This window comes from Tinamus guttatus, unplaced genomic scaffold (genome assembly GCF_059628265.1).
Source record: "Tinamus guttatus ecotype Peru unplaced genomic scaffold, ASM5962826v1 Tinamus_guttatus_pri_ptg000049l, whole genome shotgun sequence".
NCBI lineage: Eukaryota > Metazoa > Chordata > Aves > Tinamiformes > Tinamidae > Tinamus > Tinamus guttatus.
Genome location: NW_028288583.1, coordinates 634,330 through 652,362, shown reverse-complemented (window position 1 = coordinate 652,362; position 18,033 = coordinate 634,330). Strand labels below are relative to the sequence as shown.

Sequence of the window (18,033 nt, the reverse complement as noted above, 5' to 3'; positions counted from 1 at the left end):
GGGGCGGGGAACAGTGTCATTGCACCGGAGGGGGGGCACGGTGTCATTGCACCAGGGGGGGGCACGGTGTCACTACACCGGGGGGCACATTGCCATTACACCGGGGGGAGGGGGGCACGGTGTCATTGCACGGTGTCATTGCGCGGTGTCACTACACCGGGGGGCACGGTGCCATTGCGGGGGACACGGTTCCATGGCGGGGGCCCCCCGGCACCGCCGCCCCGCATCCCGCTGCGCTGCCGCGCGCGGCGCCCCGCGCGGGGGGGGGCAGGTGGCGGCAGGTGCGCGCGGGGCCGCGGCCGTTGCGGGCGGGGCGGGGCGGGGCCGCCGCCGGTGCGCGGGGCCGAGCGCTGCCGCCGCCGCCGCCGCTGCGCCATGGCCGGGGCCGCCGGTGCCGGTGGCCGGGCCCGGCGGGCGCTGCTCGCGCTGTGCGTGGCGGCCGCGCTGGCGCCGCGCCGCGCCGAGGAGCGGCTGCTGCACGTCTGCACCGAGGTACCGGCGGCGGCGCCCGGGGGGCCGCGGCACCTGCAGCCCCGCCGCGGGGGGCGGCGGGCGCCTATAGAGCGCGGGGGGCAATAGTGTCGGGGACGGCAGGGGCCCCCCCGCGGGGCGGCCACACCGGCGGGGATGGGGTGATGGCTCTGGTCCCTATAGCGGGAGGGGGGGAAGGGGGCGTGGGGATGCTCGGGCCCTATGGCATGGGGGGCTGGGCACCCCTGTGGAATGTGGGGCAACTTCCTATGGATGGGAAAGAGAGGCTGGTGCTCTGTCCGGGGTACCTATAGCCGCCCCGGAGCTGCCAGCACCAGCTGTGCACCCTATAGAGCTGGGAGCCTATAGGGCTGGGACCCTAAATGGCTGAGAATTTAGAGAGGTGGGAGCCTATAGAGCTGGGCTGGGACCCTATAGAGGCAGCAGGAGAGGGGGCCGCACTGTCCTCCCGACGTGGGGGAGCCGCATAGGGACCATCCCGCTGGGTGCCTGGGGCTGTGCCCTCTCCTATGGGGAATATAGGGAGCAGGTCGGGTCCCCATCGCGATGGGGGGCAGCTCTTAGCCCCGCTCCATCCCTCGCTGGTTTTTCCTGAGTTCCTGGGGCCGCCTGCGGGCTCAGCTGCTGCCCCGGGGACGGCCAGGGGAACAACCCCCTTCTCTATGGGGCTCCGTCGCTCACCGGGCGCCTCCGGGTCACTGTGCCCCGCACGCAGCCAGGGCACCGGGCTGTGACGCGCGGCCGCCCGCACTCCCCGGCGCCGCCGTTCCCTGGCGCGTGGAGCCCCCGCGGGCGCAAAGCTGGGGGCCAAAGCCGGGCCAAAGCGGGGGGCTCCGGCCTGTGGTGCCGTGCCCCCGAAGAGGCTTCACATCCCCCCTGTGTCCCCCCTCTCTGACTCCGCGCCGACGATGCTGGAGACATCAAAGCTCCCATGCGCCGGGAAGCGGAGCCACGAGCACCCCAGAAACGCAGCTGTGGCAGAATGGGAGGGGGGACAGGGACAGTGACAGCGCTGCTGTGCCCGGGGCCCCCACGGGCGCGCGACCTCCGCTCCCGGTAAAGCCGCCGCGGCCTCGACGGGGATTAGTCACCACGTGGCCTCGGCTGGCCTTGAGCAGCGCCGGGTTTGCAGGCAGTGCCGGGGGGGCTGCCCCCATGCTGCCCCATGCAGCCCCCCCTTGGCTCTGTGCAGCCCCCCGGGCATCGCTGCCCGCCGCCCTGAGCCGGACGGAGCATCCGGCAGTGCCGGGAAACCTGTCGGGTTGGCACCGCCCGCGGCGAGGCCGGCGCACGCGCCACGTCGCCCAAGCGGGGGCACCCGCGCCGGTCCTGCCTGCTGTGACTGCTGCGTCCTGGCTGTCCCCCTGGGCGATGGCACTGTGGCCGCAGGGCACATTGGGGTGGCTCCGGGGGTGGCAGAGCCTCTTCCCCCTCCCTTGCCTCCAGGTTTGGGGAACCGTGAAGGCAGCAATTCCAGCAGCAGGTCAGAGGGGACGGGGATGGCGACTCAGGTGGCCCCAGTGCCACTGGCTGCCCCCCTTTCCCCTTGCAGTCCGAGTACCACTACGAGTACACGGCGTGCGACAGCTCGGGGTCGCGCTGGAGGGTGGCCGTGCCCCACACGCCGGGGCTCTGCACCGGCCTGCCGGACCCCGTCAGGGGCACCGAGTGCTGTAAGGCAACGGGCATCGGGGGCTGCCGGGGCTCGCGGTCGCCGCGTCTCCCCCATTGGGCGGCACGTGTGGCCCCAAGGAGAGGGCGCTGAGGCTGCTCGGCCGCCCGCAGCCTTCTCGTGCAAGGCGGGCGAGTTCCTGGACATGAAGGCGCAGACGTGCCAGCCCTGCGCCGCAGGCACCTACTCGCTGGGCACCGGCGTGCGCTTCGATGAGTGGGACGAGGTGCCCCGCGGCTTCGCCAACGTCGCCGCCAACCTGGAGCTCGACGACGGCTTCGGCGACTCCGTGGAGAACTGCACAGCGTGAGTGCGGCGTGGCGGGGCGGGCAGCACGGCGCTGGTGCTGGTGCCGGTGCCCATGGCCGCGGTGCCGCCTGCCACAGGTCCACGTGGGTGCCGCTGGGCGACTACATCGCGTCCAACACGGACGAGTGCACGGCCACGCTCATGTATGCCGTGAACCTCAAGCAATCGGGCACCGTCTCCTTCGAGTACATCTACCCCGACAGCAGCATCGTCTTTGAGTTCTTCGTAGGTGCCTGGGGGTGACAGAGGGTGGCAGGGGGTTGTGGCCGTCTTGGCGACTGATGGGGGACCAAGGGAGACATGGTTGCCCTGGGGGTGATGGGTGAAGGTGGCAGGGGGACATGGCCATCCCTAGGGTTGGTGGCAGGGTGAGGGGACAGAGGGATATGGATGTCCTGCGGGGTGACAGGATGTGATGGGGGACAAGTGTGTGGCAGGGCATGGGCATCCTGGGGAGGTGACCATGGATGATGGGGGGACAAGGGTGGCAGGGGCACATGGCCACGCCAGGGGCTGGAGGAGGCTAAGGGCAGCTCGGAGATATGACTGTCCTGGGGGTTGAAGGTGGCAGGGGGACATGGCCATCCTGGGGAGGTGACCATGGATGATGGAGAGAGAAGGGTGGCAGGGGGACACGGCCACCCCAGGGGCTGGCAGGGGATGAAGGTGCTGCGGGACATGATCATCCTGGGAGGTGACAGGGGATGACGGGGTAGGGGGGAATAAGGGGGACATCCTAGGGGCTGGAGGAGGGTGCCAGGGGGACACGGCCACCCCGGGGAGGGACAGTGGGGGGGTCTGAGGGCGGCAGGGGGGGACGTGGCTGTGCCCCCCCGCCGCCCGCCCGGCCCCACAGGTGCAGAACGACCAGTGCCAGCCGGCGGCCGAGGAGTCGCGCTGGATGCGCACGAGCGACCAGGGCTGGGCCATGCACAGCGTGAGCGCGGGGAGCAGGGGCGGGGGGGACACGGGGACCGTCCCCGCCGCCCCGCGGGCCCATGCCCTGCTCCCCGCGCCCAGGTGGAGCTGAGCCGCGGCAACAACGTGCTCTACTGGCGCACCACCGCCTTCTCCGTGTGGGCCAGGGTGCCCAAGCCCGTGCTGCTGAGGAACGTGGCCATCACCGGTGGGTCGGCACGGCCAGGGGACCCGCCAGGGACCCGCACGTGCCCTCACACCCGCCCCGGGCCCCGCAGGCGTCGCCTACACCTCCGAGTGCTTCCCCTGCAAGCCGGGCTCCTTCGCCGCCGCCGCCGGCTCCTCGTCCTGCCGCCTGTGCCCCGCCGACACCTTCTCGGGCAAGGGCGCCACGGCGTGCCAGCCCTGCGCGCGCGACGCCTACGCGGGTAAGGGGGACGCTCCCCCGTGGCGGGGGACGGGGGACAGCGGCCCCGCTCAGCCGCCGGCCGCCCGCAGAGCCCGGCTCGGCAGCCTGCAAGCAGCGCCCGCCCTGCACGGCCCAGGACTACTTCTCCACGCACACGGCCTGCGACGGCAGCGAGGAGGTACGGGGGCGCTGCGGGGCCGGGCCGCGGGGCCGGCGCCGCCGAGCTCGCAGCCCGCCCGTCGCTGCAGACGCAGCTCATGTTCAAGTGGGCCGAGCCCAAGATCTGCAGCGAGGAGCTGCCGGGGGCGGCCAAGCTGCCGCCGTCGGGGGTGAAAAGCAAGTGCCCCCCCTGCAACCCCGGCTTCTTCAAGAGCAACGGCAGCGCCTGCCAGCCCTGCCCCTACGGCACCTACTCCAGCGGCTCCGGTAAGGAGGCGGGGTGGGCGGCACGCGGCCCGTTGGCCGCCGTGGGGCCCCGTTAGCCACCATGGGGCCCCGTTGGCCGCCATGGGGCCCTGTTAGCCACCATGGGGCCCCGTTGGCCGCCATGGGGCCCCGTTGGCTGCCGTGGAGCCCCGTTGGCTGCCGTGGGGCCCTGTTGGCCGCTGTGGGGTCTCACTGGCCGCTGTGGGGCCCTGTTGGCCACCCTGGGGATCCATTGGCTGCCGTGGGGCCCTGTTGGCCGCCGTGGGGTCCTGTTGGCCGCCATGGAGCCCCGTTGGCCACAGTGGAGTCCTATTGGCTGCAGTGGAGCCCCGTCAGCCACCATGGGGCCCCATTGGCCACCATGGGACCCTGTCGGCCGCTGGGGGCCCCATTGGCCACAGTGTAGCCCCATCAGCTACCATGGGGCCCCGTTGGCTGCTGTGTGCCCCGCTGGCCGCCCCGTCGCGCGTGCCGCGGTGCAGGGCTGTGCCCGCTCCCCGTAGGCTGCACCAGCTGCCCGCCGGGCACGGAGCCGGTGCTGGGGCTCGAGTACAAGTGGTGGAATGCGCTGCCCTCCAACATGGAGACCACGGTGCTCAGCGGCATCAGCTTCGAGTACAAGGGCATGGCGGGTAGGCAGCTGCCGCGGGCACCCGCTGCGGGGGGTGGACGTGGCGGCGGACACAGCCTCAGCCGGTGCCCATGGTTTGGCCCCCCAGGCTGGGAGGTGGCTGGTGACTACGTGTACACGGCGGCGGGCGCCTCCGATAACGACTTCATGATCCTCACACTGCTCGTGGACGGCTTCAGGTGAGATGGTGGCGGCAGTGGCGCCCGCGCTGCCCCCGCACGGTCCCCGCTGCCACGGCCCCGTCTCCGCAGCGCCCCGGCGGCCGGCGAGGAGCTGGCCCGGATCACCTTCATCTTCGAGACCGTCTGCAGCGCCGGCTGCGAGCTCTACTTCATGGTGGTGAGGGCAGATGGCGGTGATGGCGGCGGGCGCCGTGCAGGCGGCGGGGGCGCCACGTTGTCCCCGCGGCCCTCCCCGCAGGGCGTCAACGCGCGCACCAACACGCCGGTGGAGACGTGGACGGGCGCGCAGGGCAGGCAGTCCTACAGCTACGTGGTGGAGAGGAACGCCAGCACCAGCTTCACGTGGGCCTTCCAGCGCACGCCGTCGCGCGAGGCGGTGAGCGCCGCGCCGGGGGCCGCGCCGTGGGCACCGCGGCGGCCGCTCACGCACCTCCTTCCCCGCGCCAGGGCCGGCGGCGCGCGGGCGACGTGGCCAAGCTCTACTCCGTCAACGTGACCAACGTGCTGGGCGGCGTGGCCTCGTGGTGCCGCCGCTGCGGGCTGGGGGCGGCCGGCGCGGCCTGCGCCGCCTGCCCCGCTGGGCACTACGTGGACGCGGGCGCCTGCCGGCCCTGCCCGCCCGGCACCTTCCTGCGGGGCCGCGCGCCCGACGGCCCCCGCGCCTGCGCGCCCTGCGGGCCCGGCACGCAGAGCAACCAGGTGGCGGCCCCGGCGCGGCGGGTGACACCCCGTGGGCCCCGGGTGGGGGGCAGCACCGCAGCTCTGTCCCCGAGGAGGTGGCAGCAGCGGCCTCGCTGTCTGTCCTGGCTCTGTGACACAGTCGGAGGGATGGCAGTGGCACCTGCTCATCCCCCGTGGGTGACACGATGTGGTTCCAGAGGGTGATGCCAGGACCCCACCGTGGTCTCCAAGGGGATGACACCAGTTCCTCCCAGACGTGACACCCATCGTCCCGGCAATGCCACAGGGGTGACACCACCCATCTGCAAGGGGGTGTCACCAGCCCCTGCCAGCCATCCCAGAGCGGTGACACCAGTGCCCTTGGCCATCCCCAATGGGTGACACCATCCAGACCCCAAACACTGGTGCCAGCCTTTCCTGGCCATCTCCAAGAGGGTGACACTAGTGCTCTTGGCCATCCCCAATGGTGACACCACTGAGCCCTAGAGGGGTCATGCCAGCTCCTCTTGGTGGTCCCAACGGTTGGTGACACAGGCCCTCCTCAACCACCCCCCCATGAGTGCCACCATCCAACTGCAGAGGGGCAACACCGCCCCCTCCCGGTCCCCCGCCATGAGGGTGACACCAACCCGCCTGCACGGGTGACCCCTTCTAGCCCCAGCAGGGAGACCCCAGCCCTCCCTCGCGGTCCCCGACGTGGGGAGGGCGGCTGGAGCGGTGGCGCTGTCCCCGTGGCGGTGACGCGGCGCGGCCGTCCCCAGGCGCGCTCCCTGTGCTACAGCGACTGCAGCCCGGCGCTGGCGTCGCGCGGCCGCCCACTGCGCTACGACCTCTCGGCCCTGGCCGCCCCCCGCGCCTTCGCCAGCGGGCCCAGCTTCACCTCCAAGGGTCTCAAGTACTTCCACCTCTTCAACATCAGCCTCTGCGGTCACCACGTGAGCGCGGGGACACGGCAGAGCGGGGGACACGCGTGTAGGTGCCCGGCCTGGCGTCACCTCCCCATCTCGTCGCCGTCCCCACGCCAGGGCCGGGTGCCAGCCTCGTGCACTGACAACGTGACGGAGACGCGGGCGGGCGGCCCCTCCTCACGCGCCGTCACGGCCTACGCGTGCCAGGCCATCGTGGTGCCCTCCGACGTGCTGGGGCACAAGGGCGCCGTGTCCTCGCAGCCCGTCAGCCTGGCCGACCGCCTCGTGGGTGAGTGTCCCCCCAGCCCCAGCCCCACGCGTGCCTTTGCCCTGTGTCCTCGTCCCTGTGCGCGGCGGGGACCCCACGGCACGGCTCTGCCCGCAGGCGTCACTGCCGGCCCCGCGCTCGATGGCATCGTGGCTCCCCCCGAGCACTTTCCCCCCGCTGCCACCGCCGAGCTGCCTGACGTCGTCTTCTTCTACAGGTGGGTGCAGGTGTCCCGGCGGGGACAGCAGCCTGTCGATCCCCCCCCGCCACCTCCCGGTGTCCCCTTCTTGCAGGGCCAATGAGGTGACGCAGTCCTGCAGCTCCGGCCGAGCCACTGCCATCCGCCTGCGCTGCAACCCGCTGCGCCCGGGCGCCGGGACGCTGGCCGTGCCCAGGTAGGGAGCGGCACCGGCAGGCACGGGGTGGAAGCGGTGCTGGAAACGGGGGCAAAGCCCTGGGGGTGGATATGGCGCCATCCTGCTCCGGGGATGGACGCACCCCCTGTCCCTGCTCTCCATGGCCAAAGTGTCTGCGTCCCCCACCCCACGGCACCATCCGTCCCCCCGCAACCATGGAGGGGATGGGGGGGTCCGGCCAAGCCCTTTTCCCGCAGCAAATGCCCCGACGGCACCTGCGACGGCTGCACCTTCCACTTCCTCTGGGAGACGGCGGAGGCCTGTCCGCTCTGCTCCGCCGCCGACTACCGCGCCATTGTGGGCGCCTGCCTCGGCGGCGTCCAGGTAGGGCCCCCTGCGGCCCCGGCGGCGGCACCGGTGGCGGCGCCCGCGTCCGCCCGCCGCTGAGCCGCGCGGTGCCCGCAGAGGACCACGTTCGTGTGGCGCGAGCCCCGGCTGTGCCGCGGCGGCAGCGCCCTGCCCCGGCAGCAGCTCAGCGTGTGCAAGAGCATGGACTTCTGGCTCAAGGTGGGCATCTCGGCGGGCACGGGCGCCGCTGTGCTGCTCGCCGCCCTCACCTGCTACTTCTGGAAGAAGAACCAGAGGCGAGTAGGCGGCTGCGCACACCGGGGACACGTCCGCCGCCTCGTTTCGCCCACGTCCCCATGCCGGGGTTCACCCTCCGCTTCCCGTCCCCCAGGCTGGAGTACAAATACTCCAAGCTGGTGATGAACTCCACGGCCAAGGACAGTGAGCTGCCAGCCCCGGACAGCTGCGCCATCATGGAGGGGGAGGACGCCGAGGACGACCTCATCTTCACCAGCAAGAAGTCTCTTTTCGGCAAGATCAAGTCATTCACCTCCAAGGTAGGTGCAGGCCATGGCCGGATCGTGCTCCCTGGTCCCATGGGCGCCCGTTCCCCTCCGCTTGGGCCGGAGGTTGAGCACAGCCCTGGAGTAGCCACCGGAGAAGCCCCAGCCGGGTGGCTCTTGCCTCGCTTTCCCACAGAGGACAGCAGATGGCTTCGACTCGGTCCCGCTCAAGACATCGTCCGGCAGCACCGACATGGAGATGTGAGGGGGAAGACGGACCGGGGGGAGCCCCCGGCCTGGCCTTCCCGCCCCAAACCTCCCACGTGGCCTTACGGATACAGGGCGAACTGGAGCTTCGTATCGCTTTTATACACCCCCCTCCCCAGAAAAAACCCTGTCCCTCCCGCCCCGGCGAGAGGGCAGAGACGAGAACTGCCAAATACAGGTGTGGTTTTCTTAAAATGCCACCTTGGCCAGTCTGTGTGTCCCAGTGCTGCCGGCGGGGCCAGGGCATCGGAGACGGCCCCGGCATCGCTGTCCCCCTGTCCCGATACCCTGGACATGCACACGTGTGCACATGCACACGCGTGTGCATGAGCGTGCAGAGGACACGCGGGGTGCCCGGCTACGTGCCCGGGGACCCGGCTCTGCGTGTGGGACAGGCGGTGCCATCGGAGCAGGGTCCCCACTGCCACCCACCTTGCCCTGGCACACGATCCGCACCGGATCTCCCCATGGCACCAGGATCCCAGGACACCATGTACGGACCTTGGCAGCTCTGTGGGACACTTCCGCACCATCTGGTTTAGTGCCGAGCCCCAGCCCCCGTTCTGGACCCCCAGGCTCCTTTTTACAGTTTTCAGCATTTTCTAGGTCGGGCCAGGGAGGAGCCGCATGTCCCCGGCAGCTCAATAAAGACAAACGTTTCCGACTCGCGGGTAGCAGCTCCATGTCCGGGGGGGATGAGAAGAACTGGCCCAAGGACCATGGGAGGACCAAGTCAGGAGCGCAGATGCAGCAATACCCAGGAGATGCGGGGTTGCAGTGGGATGCAGGGATGCCCAGAGATGCCCAGAGATGCAGGGATGCTTGCGGTTTTGCAGGGATGTGGGGATGGCTGGGACATGCAGGGATGCCCACAGAGGCAAGAACCCCTCTGTCCCGGGGATCTCTGGGAGGACAGGATACAGGAGTTGCAGGGGGTGGCAGGATGCCCAGGGCTCCAGGATGCCCCGGGATACTGGGGCACTCAGGGATGCTGAATGGTCTGGGAATACTGGGATGCCTGGGGATGATGGGATGTGCAGGGATGAAAAGGAGCATGTGGGGAGAGATACCAGCATGTCTAGAAATGGACAAGGATGCTCAGGGACTCTCGAATGCCCAGGATACTCAAGGATATGGGCTGCCCAGGAATGCTGGGAGATGCAGGGATGGTCAGGGATATGGGGGTGTCCAGGGATGCTGGGGTAATGGAGGATGCCGGATACTCAGAATGCAGGGGACACTGGGACACAGGGAGTCCCAGGACACCAGGATACAGGGGACACAAGGATGCAGGGTGCCCCAGGACACGGGGATGCAGGGGGTCCCAGGACACTGGGACACACGGGACACTGAGACACCAGGACATGGGGGACACCGGGATGCAGGACGCACCGGGACACAGGGGCACCGGGATGTGGGGGGCACCGGAACACGTCGGGCACCGGGACGCTGGGGGCACCGGGACAGAGGGGCAGCGGGACACAGAGGGCACAGGGACATGGGGGATCCCAGGACACAGGGCAACCGGGACACGGAGGATCCCAGGACGCGGGAACACCGGGGCGCGGGAGCCCCCGGCGGTGCCCGGGCCCTGCGGCGCGGCGCGGCGCCACGCGGGGGCGTTGGCGGAGCGGCGCCCCGCGCATGCCCAGAGCGCCCCCGCGCGGCTCAGGGCGGCGCTTCCTCGGCGCGCCCCCCCCCGCCGCCTCCGCGCAGGCGCCGCAGAGCCGCCCGCCCGCGCATGCGCAGTGCGGAGCCGCCGCCGCCGCCCGCCGCGCGTTGACGGGGGGAGCCGCCGCCGCCGCCGCCGCCATGGTGCTGGACCTGGACCTGTTCCGCGCCGACAAGGGCGGCGACCCCGCCGTGGTGCGCGAGGCGCAGCGGAAGCGCTTCAAGGACCCGGCGCTCGTGGACGCGCTGGTGCGCGCGGACGGCGCCTGGCGGAGGTGTACGTGAGGCGGGACGGCGGCGTGCGGGCCCCCGCGGCGCCCGGGAGCCCCTTCAGCCCCCCCCGGGGACCGCGAGGAGCCCCGCGCCCCTTCCCTGGGCCCAGGAGCCCCTCGTTCCGCCCCCCTCCCCCGGCCCTGAGGAGCCTCCTGGGGATGGGGGCCCTGGGGAGCCTCTCAGCGCCCCCCCGGACCAGGGACCCCCTCAATATCCCCCGCTTTGACACCCCCGGCCCGGGGGTGCTGGGGGCCCTCGGTAGCCCCCTTTGTAGAGGGGCTGCCGGGGACCCCCTTATTCCCCCCCGGGATGGGGACCCTGTCCTGCTGCTCGGGCTGCCCCCACGCAGGCGGCCTGGGAGCCGCCCCCTTCCCCACGGGTGATCCAGCAGGGCAGGACCTGCCGGGGGGGCAGCCCCGTGTCCGCGCGATCCGCAGGGGCGGGAGTGGAGCCGAGTGCCCCGTGTCCCCGGGAGCGGGACAGGGAGAGGGGGGGACCCGGCACCTGCATCCGCCCAGCTCCCAGGGCGCTGCCGTCCCCCCGCCCCGAGGCCGCGGGATGAAAGGGACCTTTAAAGGTGCTTTCAACTCGGCGGGGCCTTTAAAGGTGCTTTTAACTCGGCTGCCTTCATGGGAAAGCGCCCGGCCCAGCTCTGCGACGCCGGGTGTTTCCCCTGGCTCCCTCCATCCTGCAGAGCAGCCGTCCCCGCGGCGGCTGACGCAATCCCGCGCGACCGCGCTGCCCTTGGCGCTGCTGCTGTCCCCGCTCCCTGCCTTTAACCCCCCAGAGCCTTTGGGGCTTTTACCCCTTCGGGCCTGACTCTGCGGCTCACGGGGACGTCATTGCTGTCCCCTCTCCCGCCCGCAGCCCCTTGGTTTGACAGCCCAGCTCCCCTCTAGGGGGCCCTGTGGGCCCGTGGTCTTGTCCCCTTCTCCCCGTGTAAGGTCCCTCCAGGGGTTTTTAAGGAAAGCTCCGTGTGGGAGCTCCCCCCCGCTCCGTGCCCGGGTGCCCTGAGTTGCAGCCAGGCCCCAGATGTGCCCCACACAAACGCGCTGGAGTCCCGGTGTCCTCCCGCTCCTGCTGCCGCTCACGGCTCTCCCTGCTGTTCCTTCTAGGCAGGTTTCGTGCTGACAACCTGAACAAGCTGAAGAACCTCTGCAGCAAAACCATTGGAGACAAAATGAAGGTAAGGGAGAGCCAGGCTCAGAACCGTGAGTGGTCTCCGTCCCAGGAGCCGGTGTCCAGCCTAGGGAGGCTCTGAGCTGCCCCCCTGCAGCGCAGGGGACCTGGGGGACGAGGACATCGCTCGCAGGGGGTTCCCGCAACGCCAGGAGCAGCAGAGCCTCTTCCACACGGGAGGACGGCCCTGGCAGGGTTTAGCTCTGGCGCAGCATTAGGAACTGGGGATGTGTCCCCAAAACCTCTGCTGGGGATCACGTGGGCTCCCCTCACTCTCCACACCTCTTCTTGCTGTTCAGGAACATTTTTATCCTCTGTTTTTACCTCTTGACCCTGATTGTGGGTTTTTTTCCCTTCTCTGCAGAAAAAAGAGCCAGTGGGAACCGATGAGTCTGTACCGGAGAGCGCGCAGAACCTGGACGAGCTCACGGCCGACGTCCTAGGGGTGAGTCCGGCTCCGTCTGAGCCTCGGGGTGCCACCGACCCATCCAGCTTGCCCTGAGCTCCAGCTGTAATTGCCCGAGTTGGCAGCGTGGGATATTTGAAAGCCCCGACTCTAAGTGACAAATGACAGCCTGAAACCCCACGCTGGGAGAGATTATTTCTCCTGGTCCGCAGCCAGCCGTAATCAGACCTTGCTCAGTGCTGCTCATCTGAAAACTGCTTTAGCCTTGGTGTGTGGCAGCGAGTTCCCTGCCCCTGGGTTTGTGCTGTGGTTCCCCTGGGGATTTGACCAGCCTTAGTAATTGTGTATCCTCCAAAAGTCTGTTCCCCTTCCCGCTTCGTCGGCTGAGATGCCTAATGAGCGTGGAGCCCGTCGGGTTTTTCTGCCGTGGGAGCTGACTGCTCCCGGGCGGCCGTCGGGCCCCGTGTGAGGCCTCAGCTGCCTCGGGGCCTCTTGGTGCCCGACGTGTCACTGCTTTGTCCTCTTTCCCTGCCGTTCCGTGCGTTCAGCTCACGGTTTCGCTCCAGAGCCCGTGGCACTTGGGCGAGAGGCTGGGATCAACTACGCTCAGCTCGGGCTTTCTCTGCTTCCCCTCCTAACCCGTCCGCCTGCACCAGGCTCTCCAGGTGTCCCAGATCAAGAAGGTCCGTGTCCTCATCGACGAGGCCATCCTCAAGTGCGACGCGGAGCGCGTGCAGCTGGAGGCCGAGCGCTTCGAGAGCCTCCGCGAGATCGGGAACCTCCTGCACCCCTCGGTGCCCATCAGCAATGACGAGGTGGGGACGGAGCTCCGGGCTCCTCGAAGCGGGACGCCCGCCCGGGCGGGGGCTCCTTGGAGGGGGGTCCCCTCCGCGCTCCAGTGGGCGCTGAATGGAATCTGCATGACAAGACGGCGCTTCCTGCCGGGAACACACAAAGAGCCACTCCGGCGACGCGGGGCGCTGCCTTTGTCCGGGGAATACGTGGGAAACTCACTCCAAGCCAAAGGCTGGGATCTCCCTCTGCTGCCTTTATTCATCCAGCGGGAATATTTTGCTGGGGAAACACAATCGGGATGGGCTGGCAGCCAAGGGGCCGCATAATTTGTGACCAGCAGGGAGCCACGTTGAGGTTCAAGCCTCTGGCTCTTGGGGTCCAGATCGGGACGCTCCCACATAGCAGAGATGATCGGTTCCCCCTCCTCTTCCCGCAGGATGCAGACAACAAGGTAGAGCGAATCTGGGGGGACTGCACGTGCAGGAAGAAGTATTCCCACGTGGACCTGGTGGTGATGGTGGATGGGTACGAGGGAGAGAAGGGAGCCGTCGTCGCTGGCAGCCGGGGCTACTTCCTTAAGGTGAGAGCCCCGAGCACCGGGCGCGAGGGAAAGAAACAACTGGAGCAAGAGGCAGAGCCGAGCGCGAGGTGGAAAAGGAGCGTGAGCCAGGAGACAGAGCGCTGGGCGAGCGGGGACCGCGGCGGGAGGTGCCTGTGAGCAGAGATGGCTTCCCTTGTCCCGCAGGGTCCCCTGGTGTTCCTGGAGCAGGCCCTGATCCAGTACGCGCTGCAGAGCCTCCGCGCCAAGGGCTACACCCCCGTCTACACCCCCTTCTTCATGCGCAAGGAGGTGATGCAGGAGGTGGCCCAGCTGAGCCAGTTTGACGAGGAGCTGTACAAGGTGAGCGGCGAGGAGGGAGTGTGCGGAGCGGCCCGGGGGCTTCTGCCTCTGGCCATCCCTCCGGGAACGGGCTTTCAGACGGAGCCTTGGCCTCCCGCGGCGTGGAAGCACCGCAGGGAAGAGGCGGCCGAGATTCCCTCTGCCCCGCGGATGCCTCCGCGTCGCCTCCCGTCTGCTCCCTGTCTCGGGGCTCCCGTTGTTTTGCCACGGAAGGACGTGCGGTCCCTGCTGGGAGGTTGCCACCCTGCCAGTTGTCATGGCAGTGCTGTGACGGGAGACAGCTCTGTCCCCAGCCTTGCTCATCAGGAGCCACCGGGGCCTCTCAAGGAGGCCAAACAAGCAGCAGCTGCTCCCCTTTCTGCGACCCGTTTCTGAGCCGTCCTCTCCCTCCGGCCCCAGAAGTCCCATGCTGGCTCCTTGGTGACATCTCCCGTGGCCGAGGGTTTGTCCCTAAACACGTGGGAACAGCTGGGGGCAGGGGACAGTCACCCTCGCTCCCCCAGGTGATCGGCAAGGGCAGCGAGAAGGCCGACGACAGCTCCATCGACGAGAAGTACCTCATCGCGACGTCGGAGCAGCCCATCGCGGCGCTGCACCGGGACGAGTGGCTCAAGCCCGAGGACCTGCCCCTCAAGTACGCGGGGCTCTCGACCTGCTTCCGCCAGGAGGTCGGCTCGCACGGCCGCGACACCCGCGGCATCTTCCGCGTGCACCAGTTCGAAAAGGTGCGGGGGGCAGGAGCGCGGGGCGGCGCGGCGGGGAGGCCCGGGCCGACGCGACGGGGCTCTCTGCGCAGATCGAGCAGTTCGTCTACGCCTCGCCGCACGACAACAAGTCCTGGGAGATGTTTGACGAGATGATCGCCACGGCGGAGGAGTTCTACCAGGCGCTGGGCATCCCCTACCACATCGTCAACATCGTCTCGGGTAGGGGCGGCGGGAAGGCCTCCCCTGTTCCCGCTCGGCTCAGACGGGCCCGGCCGCAGCCGCGGGCGCCTCGGGTGGCCCCGTGGCCGTGACCCACTTCCCGCCTCGGCTTCCTTTGTCCCGGAGCATCCCAGGCTCGCGTTCCCACGGTGTCCATCCCAGCGCGGCCAAGGGGGAGGAGGCACCGCGGCCTCAGGTTTGGGGGAAGGAAAGAAACGGCTTGAACAGTTTGAGCAGCAGCTCCGAGCGGAGCCTGGGAGCTCGCCCACGAAAACTGGTCTCTTTAAAAGCCCTTTCGAGTGTCCCCTCTGCAGAGCAGGAAGGAGATTTCCCAGGCGGGGACAAAGGCAAAAGGCCAGCAGGCACCACCCGAAGGATTCGCACTTCCGTGATGGAAGATGGGACCGAGTGGGTGGCTTGGGGTGACCCGCTCAGCGCTGCCCTCTGCCCACAGGCTCCCTCAACCACGCGGCCAGCAAGAAGCTCGACCTCGAGGCCTGGTTCCCCGGCTCGGGCGCTTTCCGTGAGCTCGTGTCCTGCTCCAACTGCACAGACTACCAGGCCCGCCGGCTGCGCATCCGCTACGGACAGACCAAGAAGATGATGGACAAGGTGAGGGACGAGCTCCTGTATTTTCCTCTCTTGCGTCTGTAGCATTTCATGGGGAGATTTCTCAGTTCTGGGCAAATCCAGGGCTATTTTTACACGGGGGCATGAGGCGCATTGCGATGCCTCACGGCGCCTGCTCCCCTGCCGCAGGTGGAGTTCGTGCACATGCTCAACGCCACCATGTGCGCCACAACCCGGACCATCTGCGCCATCCTGGAGAACTACCAGACGGAGGAGGGAATCCGCATCCCGGAGAAGCTCCGAGACTTCATGCCCCCAGGTAGGACACCCTTCCCGGTCTCTCCCGGAGCAGCCTGGATCCCGGAGGATTTGCCCGGGGCTTGTTCCCTTACAGTGCAGCCAGGGGAAGGAGCTGGGGGCTCAGGGATGAGAGGTGGGGCCTGGCAGAGCCCTGGGCAGTCAGGCATGATCCATCCTGCCTCTCTTCCCGCAGATCTCCGCGAGCTGATCCGCTTTGTGAAGCCAGCCCCCATCGAGCAGGAGCTCTCCAAGAAGCAGAAAAAGCAGCAGGAGGGTGGCAAGAAGAAGGCGCCGGGAGGAGAGCGGGTGCTCGAGGAGCAGATGAAGAACATGGGCGTGAGCAGCGCCTAGACCCCGGCCCGTGCTACCAGGGACCCTTGGGGCCTCCTGCATCAGCTCAGCTTTGTCCCCGGGCTGTGCCCGTCACCCTTGCTTTGGGGCACTGCCGGGTGCTGAGCCAGTGACTCGGGGCTGCTCCACTCTGCTCCATCCTGCTCCCTGGGGCGAAGAACGGGGGATATTTGGTCTCCGGCGTCGCTGTCCGTCCCCAGCGCGGGGAGGGTGGAAGGGGACCGCGCGCCCAGGCTCCGCTGTCCCCGCGGGTTCCCTGCAGCCCCGGCTCTGCCGCGGCGCCAACTTGTGTCCTGGTCAATGCAATAAAGCAAAAAAACCTCCAGGAGCCACTCGGCTGTGCGGCGGCACCAGGTTGGGCACTGCGGTGGCAGTGGGGCAGCAGCGGGGGGGACAACAGGGGAGCCCCGGGGGCTGCTGGCAGCCGCTGAAGCTCTGGCTCCTCTCCCCCCAGGACAGGAGGAGCGGCTGGCGGAGGGTTTTATCCCTCTACACGGGGGGATTTTAGCAGCTTCCCCCCCGCCTTTTCCCCGCGCGGTGGCTGCCGGAGCAGCTGGGCCGGGGGCCCTGGTGCCCCGCACAATGGCCGGGACAAAGGCCGCGCGGCGCCGCTTGTGATGCAAAGAGGGGCCGGGGGCCCTGTGCGCACGGGGAGGGGGGCCCAGCGCCTGCCGCGGCCCCGGCGCCTCCCGGTCCTGGGGGGCGGCTGCGGCAGCCTCGGTTTCCCCTGGTGCAGGGGGGCTTCGTGCAGCGCTTTGCACCGGGGGGGCCTGATTTGGGGCACCCCCCTCGCCAAGCCCAGGTGCTCCTGGCACCCGGCGCTCGGGTGCTGCCGCACGTGGGAAAGCTGCACCCAAGCCCTGCGGGGAGGGAGCCCAGGCGTCCGGGCCCCCCCGCCCCGTCGCCGCCCGCGGCGGCAGCGCCCGACGAGCCGGTTCCGCGGCCCCGCCTGGCACTGCCACCCGGCCGCGCTCCGAAGGCGCCGGGGCCGCGGGCGAGGGCCGGGGCAGAGGCCCTGGCTGAGTCACCTGCAGCTCCTGGGCCCTTTCCCTGGTTCTGGGGGGTTCCTGCCTGGCTCCCCAGCGCCCGTCCCGCCTGCCAGGCCGCGCTCCGCACACCCGTCCGACCCGTTCTGCTCCCGCTGCCCCGGGGCCGGCTCTGCGCCTTCCCGCCACGCACCCACGCCCTGGGCCGAGGTTGGGCGCGAGGCCTGGCGGCAGCACTGGGTGCCATGGGGGGTGCACCGAGGCTGCCACCCCCCACCCCAAATCACGGGGGTTCGGGGGGCTGCGAGCTGTGGCACGTGCGTGGCGTGTTTTGCACGTGCCCTGCGTGTGCCAGTTGTGTGTGCCCGCTACGTGCTGTGTGGGGGTGGGTGATGCATGTGCGATGCGTGTGCGCCAGGTGTGGGCAATGCACATGCAATACATGTGCAGTGAGTGTGCAATGTCTTTGCACGTGCAATGCAGGTGCAATACATGTGTGACACACGTGCATGTGCCAGGCGTGTGCAATACCTGTGCGGTGCATGTGCAATGTGTTCAATGTGCGTGTGCATGTGCGATGCGTGTGCAATATGTGTAGAAAACACATACGATGCATGTGAGTGTATGATGCGTGTGTGATGCATGTGCAATGTGTGTGCAATACATGTGCGATGTGTGTGTGCATGTGCGATGCGTGTGCAATGCATGCGCGCCGCCTGTGCGCGTGCAGGCGTGTGCTTTGTGCGTGTGCCCGTGCCCACCCGCCGAGGGGGCCCCGCGGGGACGCGGGTGGAGCTCGCGCGCCCCCTCCCCACGCGCGCGCCCCCTCCCCACGCGCGCGCCCGCGCCAGGTGCTCCGCGGGGGGCCGGGAGGCGGCGCGGCCCCTTTAAGAGCGCGGCAGGTCTATGCAAACGAGGCGCCCCGCCCCGGCGGGCGCGCGCGGGCGGCGGCGGCGGCGGCGCGGGGGCACCGGGCGCTCCGGGGGCAGCGGCGGCTCCGGGCCGCACCGGCCGCCATGGGCGCTGCGCCCGCGCGCGGCCCCGCGTTGCTGCTCGCGCCGCTGCTGCTGCTGCTGCTGCTGCCCGCGCTGGCGCTGCCCGGTACCGGCACCGACACCGGCACCGGCACCTGCCCGCCGGGAGCGCAGCCGCCCCCGCGCCTCGCCGCCACCGGGGCCTCCGCGGGCATCAGCGCTTCCACGGGCATCGGCAGCGGCACAGGCAGCATCGGCGACATCGGCGGCGGCACCGGCGCCTCCGCAGGCTGCGGCTCTTCCCCGGGCTCCGGGAACAACGGCGGCGGCG

At 69.5% G+C, this 18,033-nt stretch overlaps 2 protein-coding genes across 2 annotated transcripts; both read left to right on the top strand.

The window, feature by feature from the left end:
* The first annotated feature begins 393 nt into the window (after positions 1–393).
* ELAPOR1 (endosome-lysosome associated apoptosis and autophagy regulator 1) lies at positions 394–8,370 on the top strand. The gene is made up of 22 exons (XM_088539802.1): positions 394–492; positions 2,045–2,165; positions 2,278–2,470; positions 2,551–2,698; positions 3,330–3,410; positions 3,494–3,599; positions 3,670–3,819; positions 3,890–3,978; positions 4,049–4,226; positions 4,730–4,858; positions 4,946–5,036; positions 5,109–5,196; positions 5,278–5,415; positions 5,487–5,738; positions 6,482–6,655; positions 6,746–6,917; positions 7,014–7,113; positions 7,190–7,291; positions 7,510–7,636; positions 7,718–7,896; positions 7,992–8,157; positions 8,300–8,370. The coding sequence occupies exons 3-22, from the start codon at positions 2,310–2,312 to the stop codon at positions 8,366–8,368; spliced, it is 2,700 nt and encodes an 899-aa protein (XP_088395928.1). The 5' UTR covers positions 394–492; positions 2,045–2,165; positions 2,278–2,309; the 3' UTR covers positions 8,369–8,370.
* A 1,798-nt stretch (positions 8,371–10,168) lies between these two features.
* SARS1 (seryl-tRNA synthetase 1) lies at positions 10,169–15,748 on the top strand. The gene is made up of 11 exons (XM_088539801.1): positions 10,169–10,318; positions 11,430–11,500; positions 11,858–11,938; positions 12,556–12,714; positions 13,131–13,274; positions 13,440–13,595; positions 14,099–14,320; positions 14,392–14,521; positions 14,976–15,133; positions 15,281–15,410; positions 15,585–15,748. Exons 1-11 carry the CDS (start codon positions 10,183–10,185, stop codon positions 15,740–15,742), a joined length of 1,545 nt encoding a protein of 514 aa, XP_088395927.1. The 5' UTR covers positions 10,169–10,182; the 3' UTR covers positions 15,743–15,748.
* The last annotated feature ends 2,285 nt before the right edge of the window (positions 15,749–18,033 follow it).

Coding starts and splice junctions, on each gene's coding strand:
- ELAPOR1 (XM_088539802.1), top strand. CDS start 2,310: ATGAAGGCGCAGACGTGCCAGCCCTGCGCCGCAGGCACCTACTCGCTG. Junction 3,820..3,889: donor CGCGCGCGACGCCTACGCGG/GTAAGGGGGACG, acceptor GGCCGCCCGCAG/AGCCCGGCTCGGCAGCCTGC. Junction 7,897..7,991: donor TTCTGGAAGAAGAACCAGAG/GCGAGTAGGCGG, acceptor CCCGTCCCCCAG/GCTGGAGTACAAATACTCCA.
- SARS1 (XM_088539801.1), top strand. CDS start 10,183: ATGGTGCTGGACCTGGACCTGTTCCGCGCCGACAAGGGCGGCGACCCC. Junction 11,939..12,555: donor TCACGGCCGACGTCCTAGGG/GTGAGTCCGGCT, acceptor CGCCTGCACCAG/GCTCTCCAGGTGTCCCAGAT. Junction 15,134..15,280: donor CCAAGAAGATGATGGACAAG/GTGAGGGACGAG, acceptor CCCCTGCCGCAG/GTGGAGTTCGTGCACATGCT.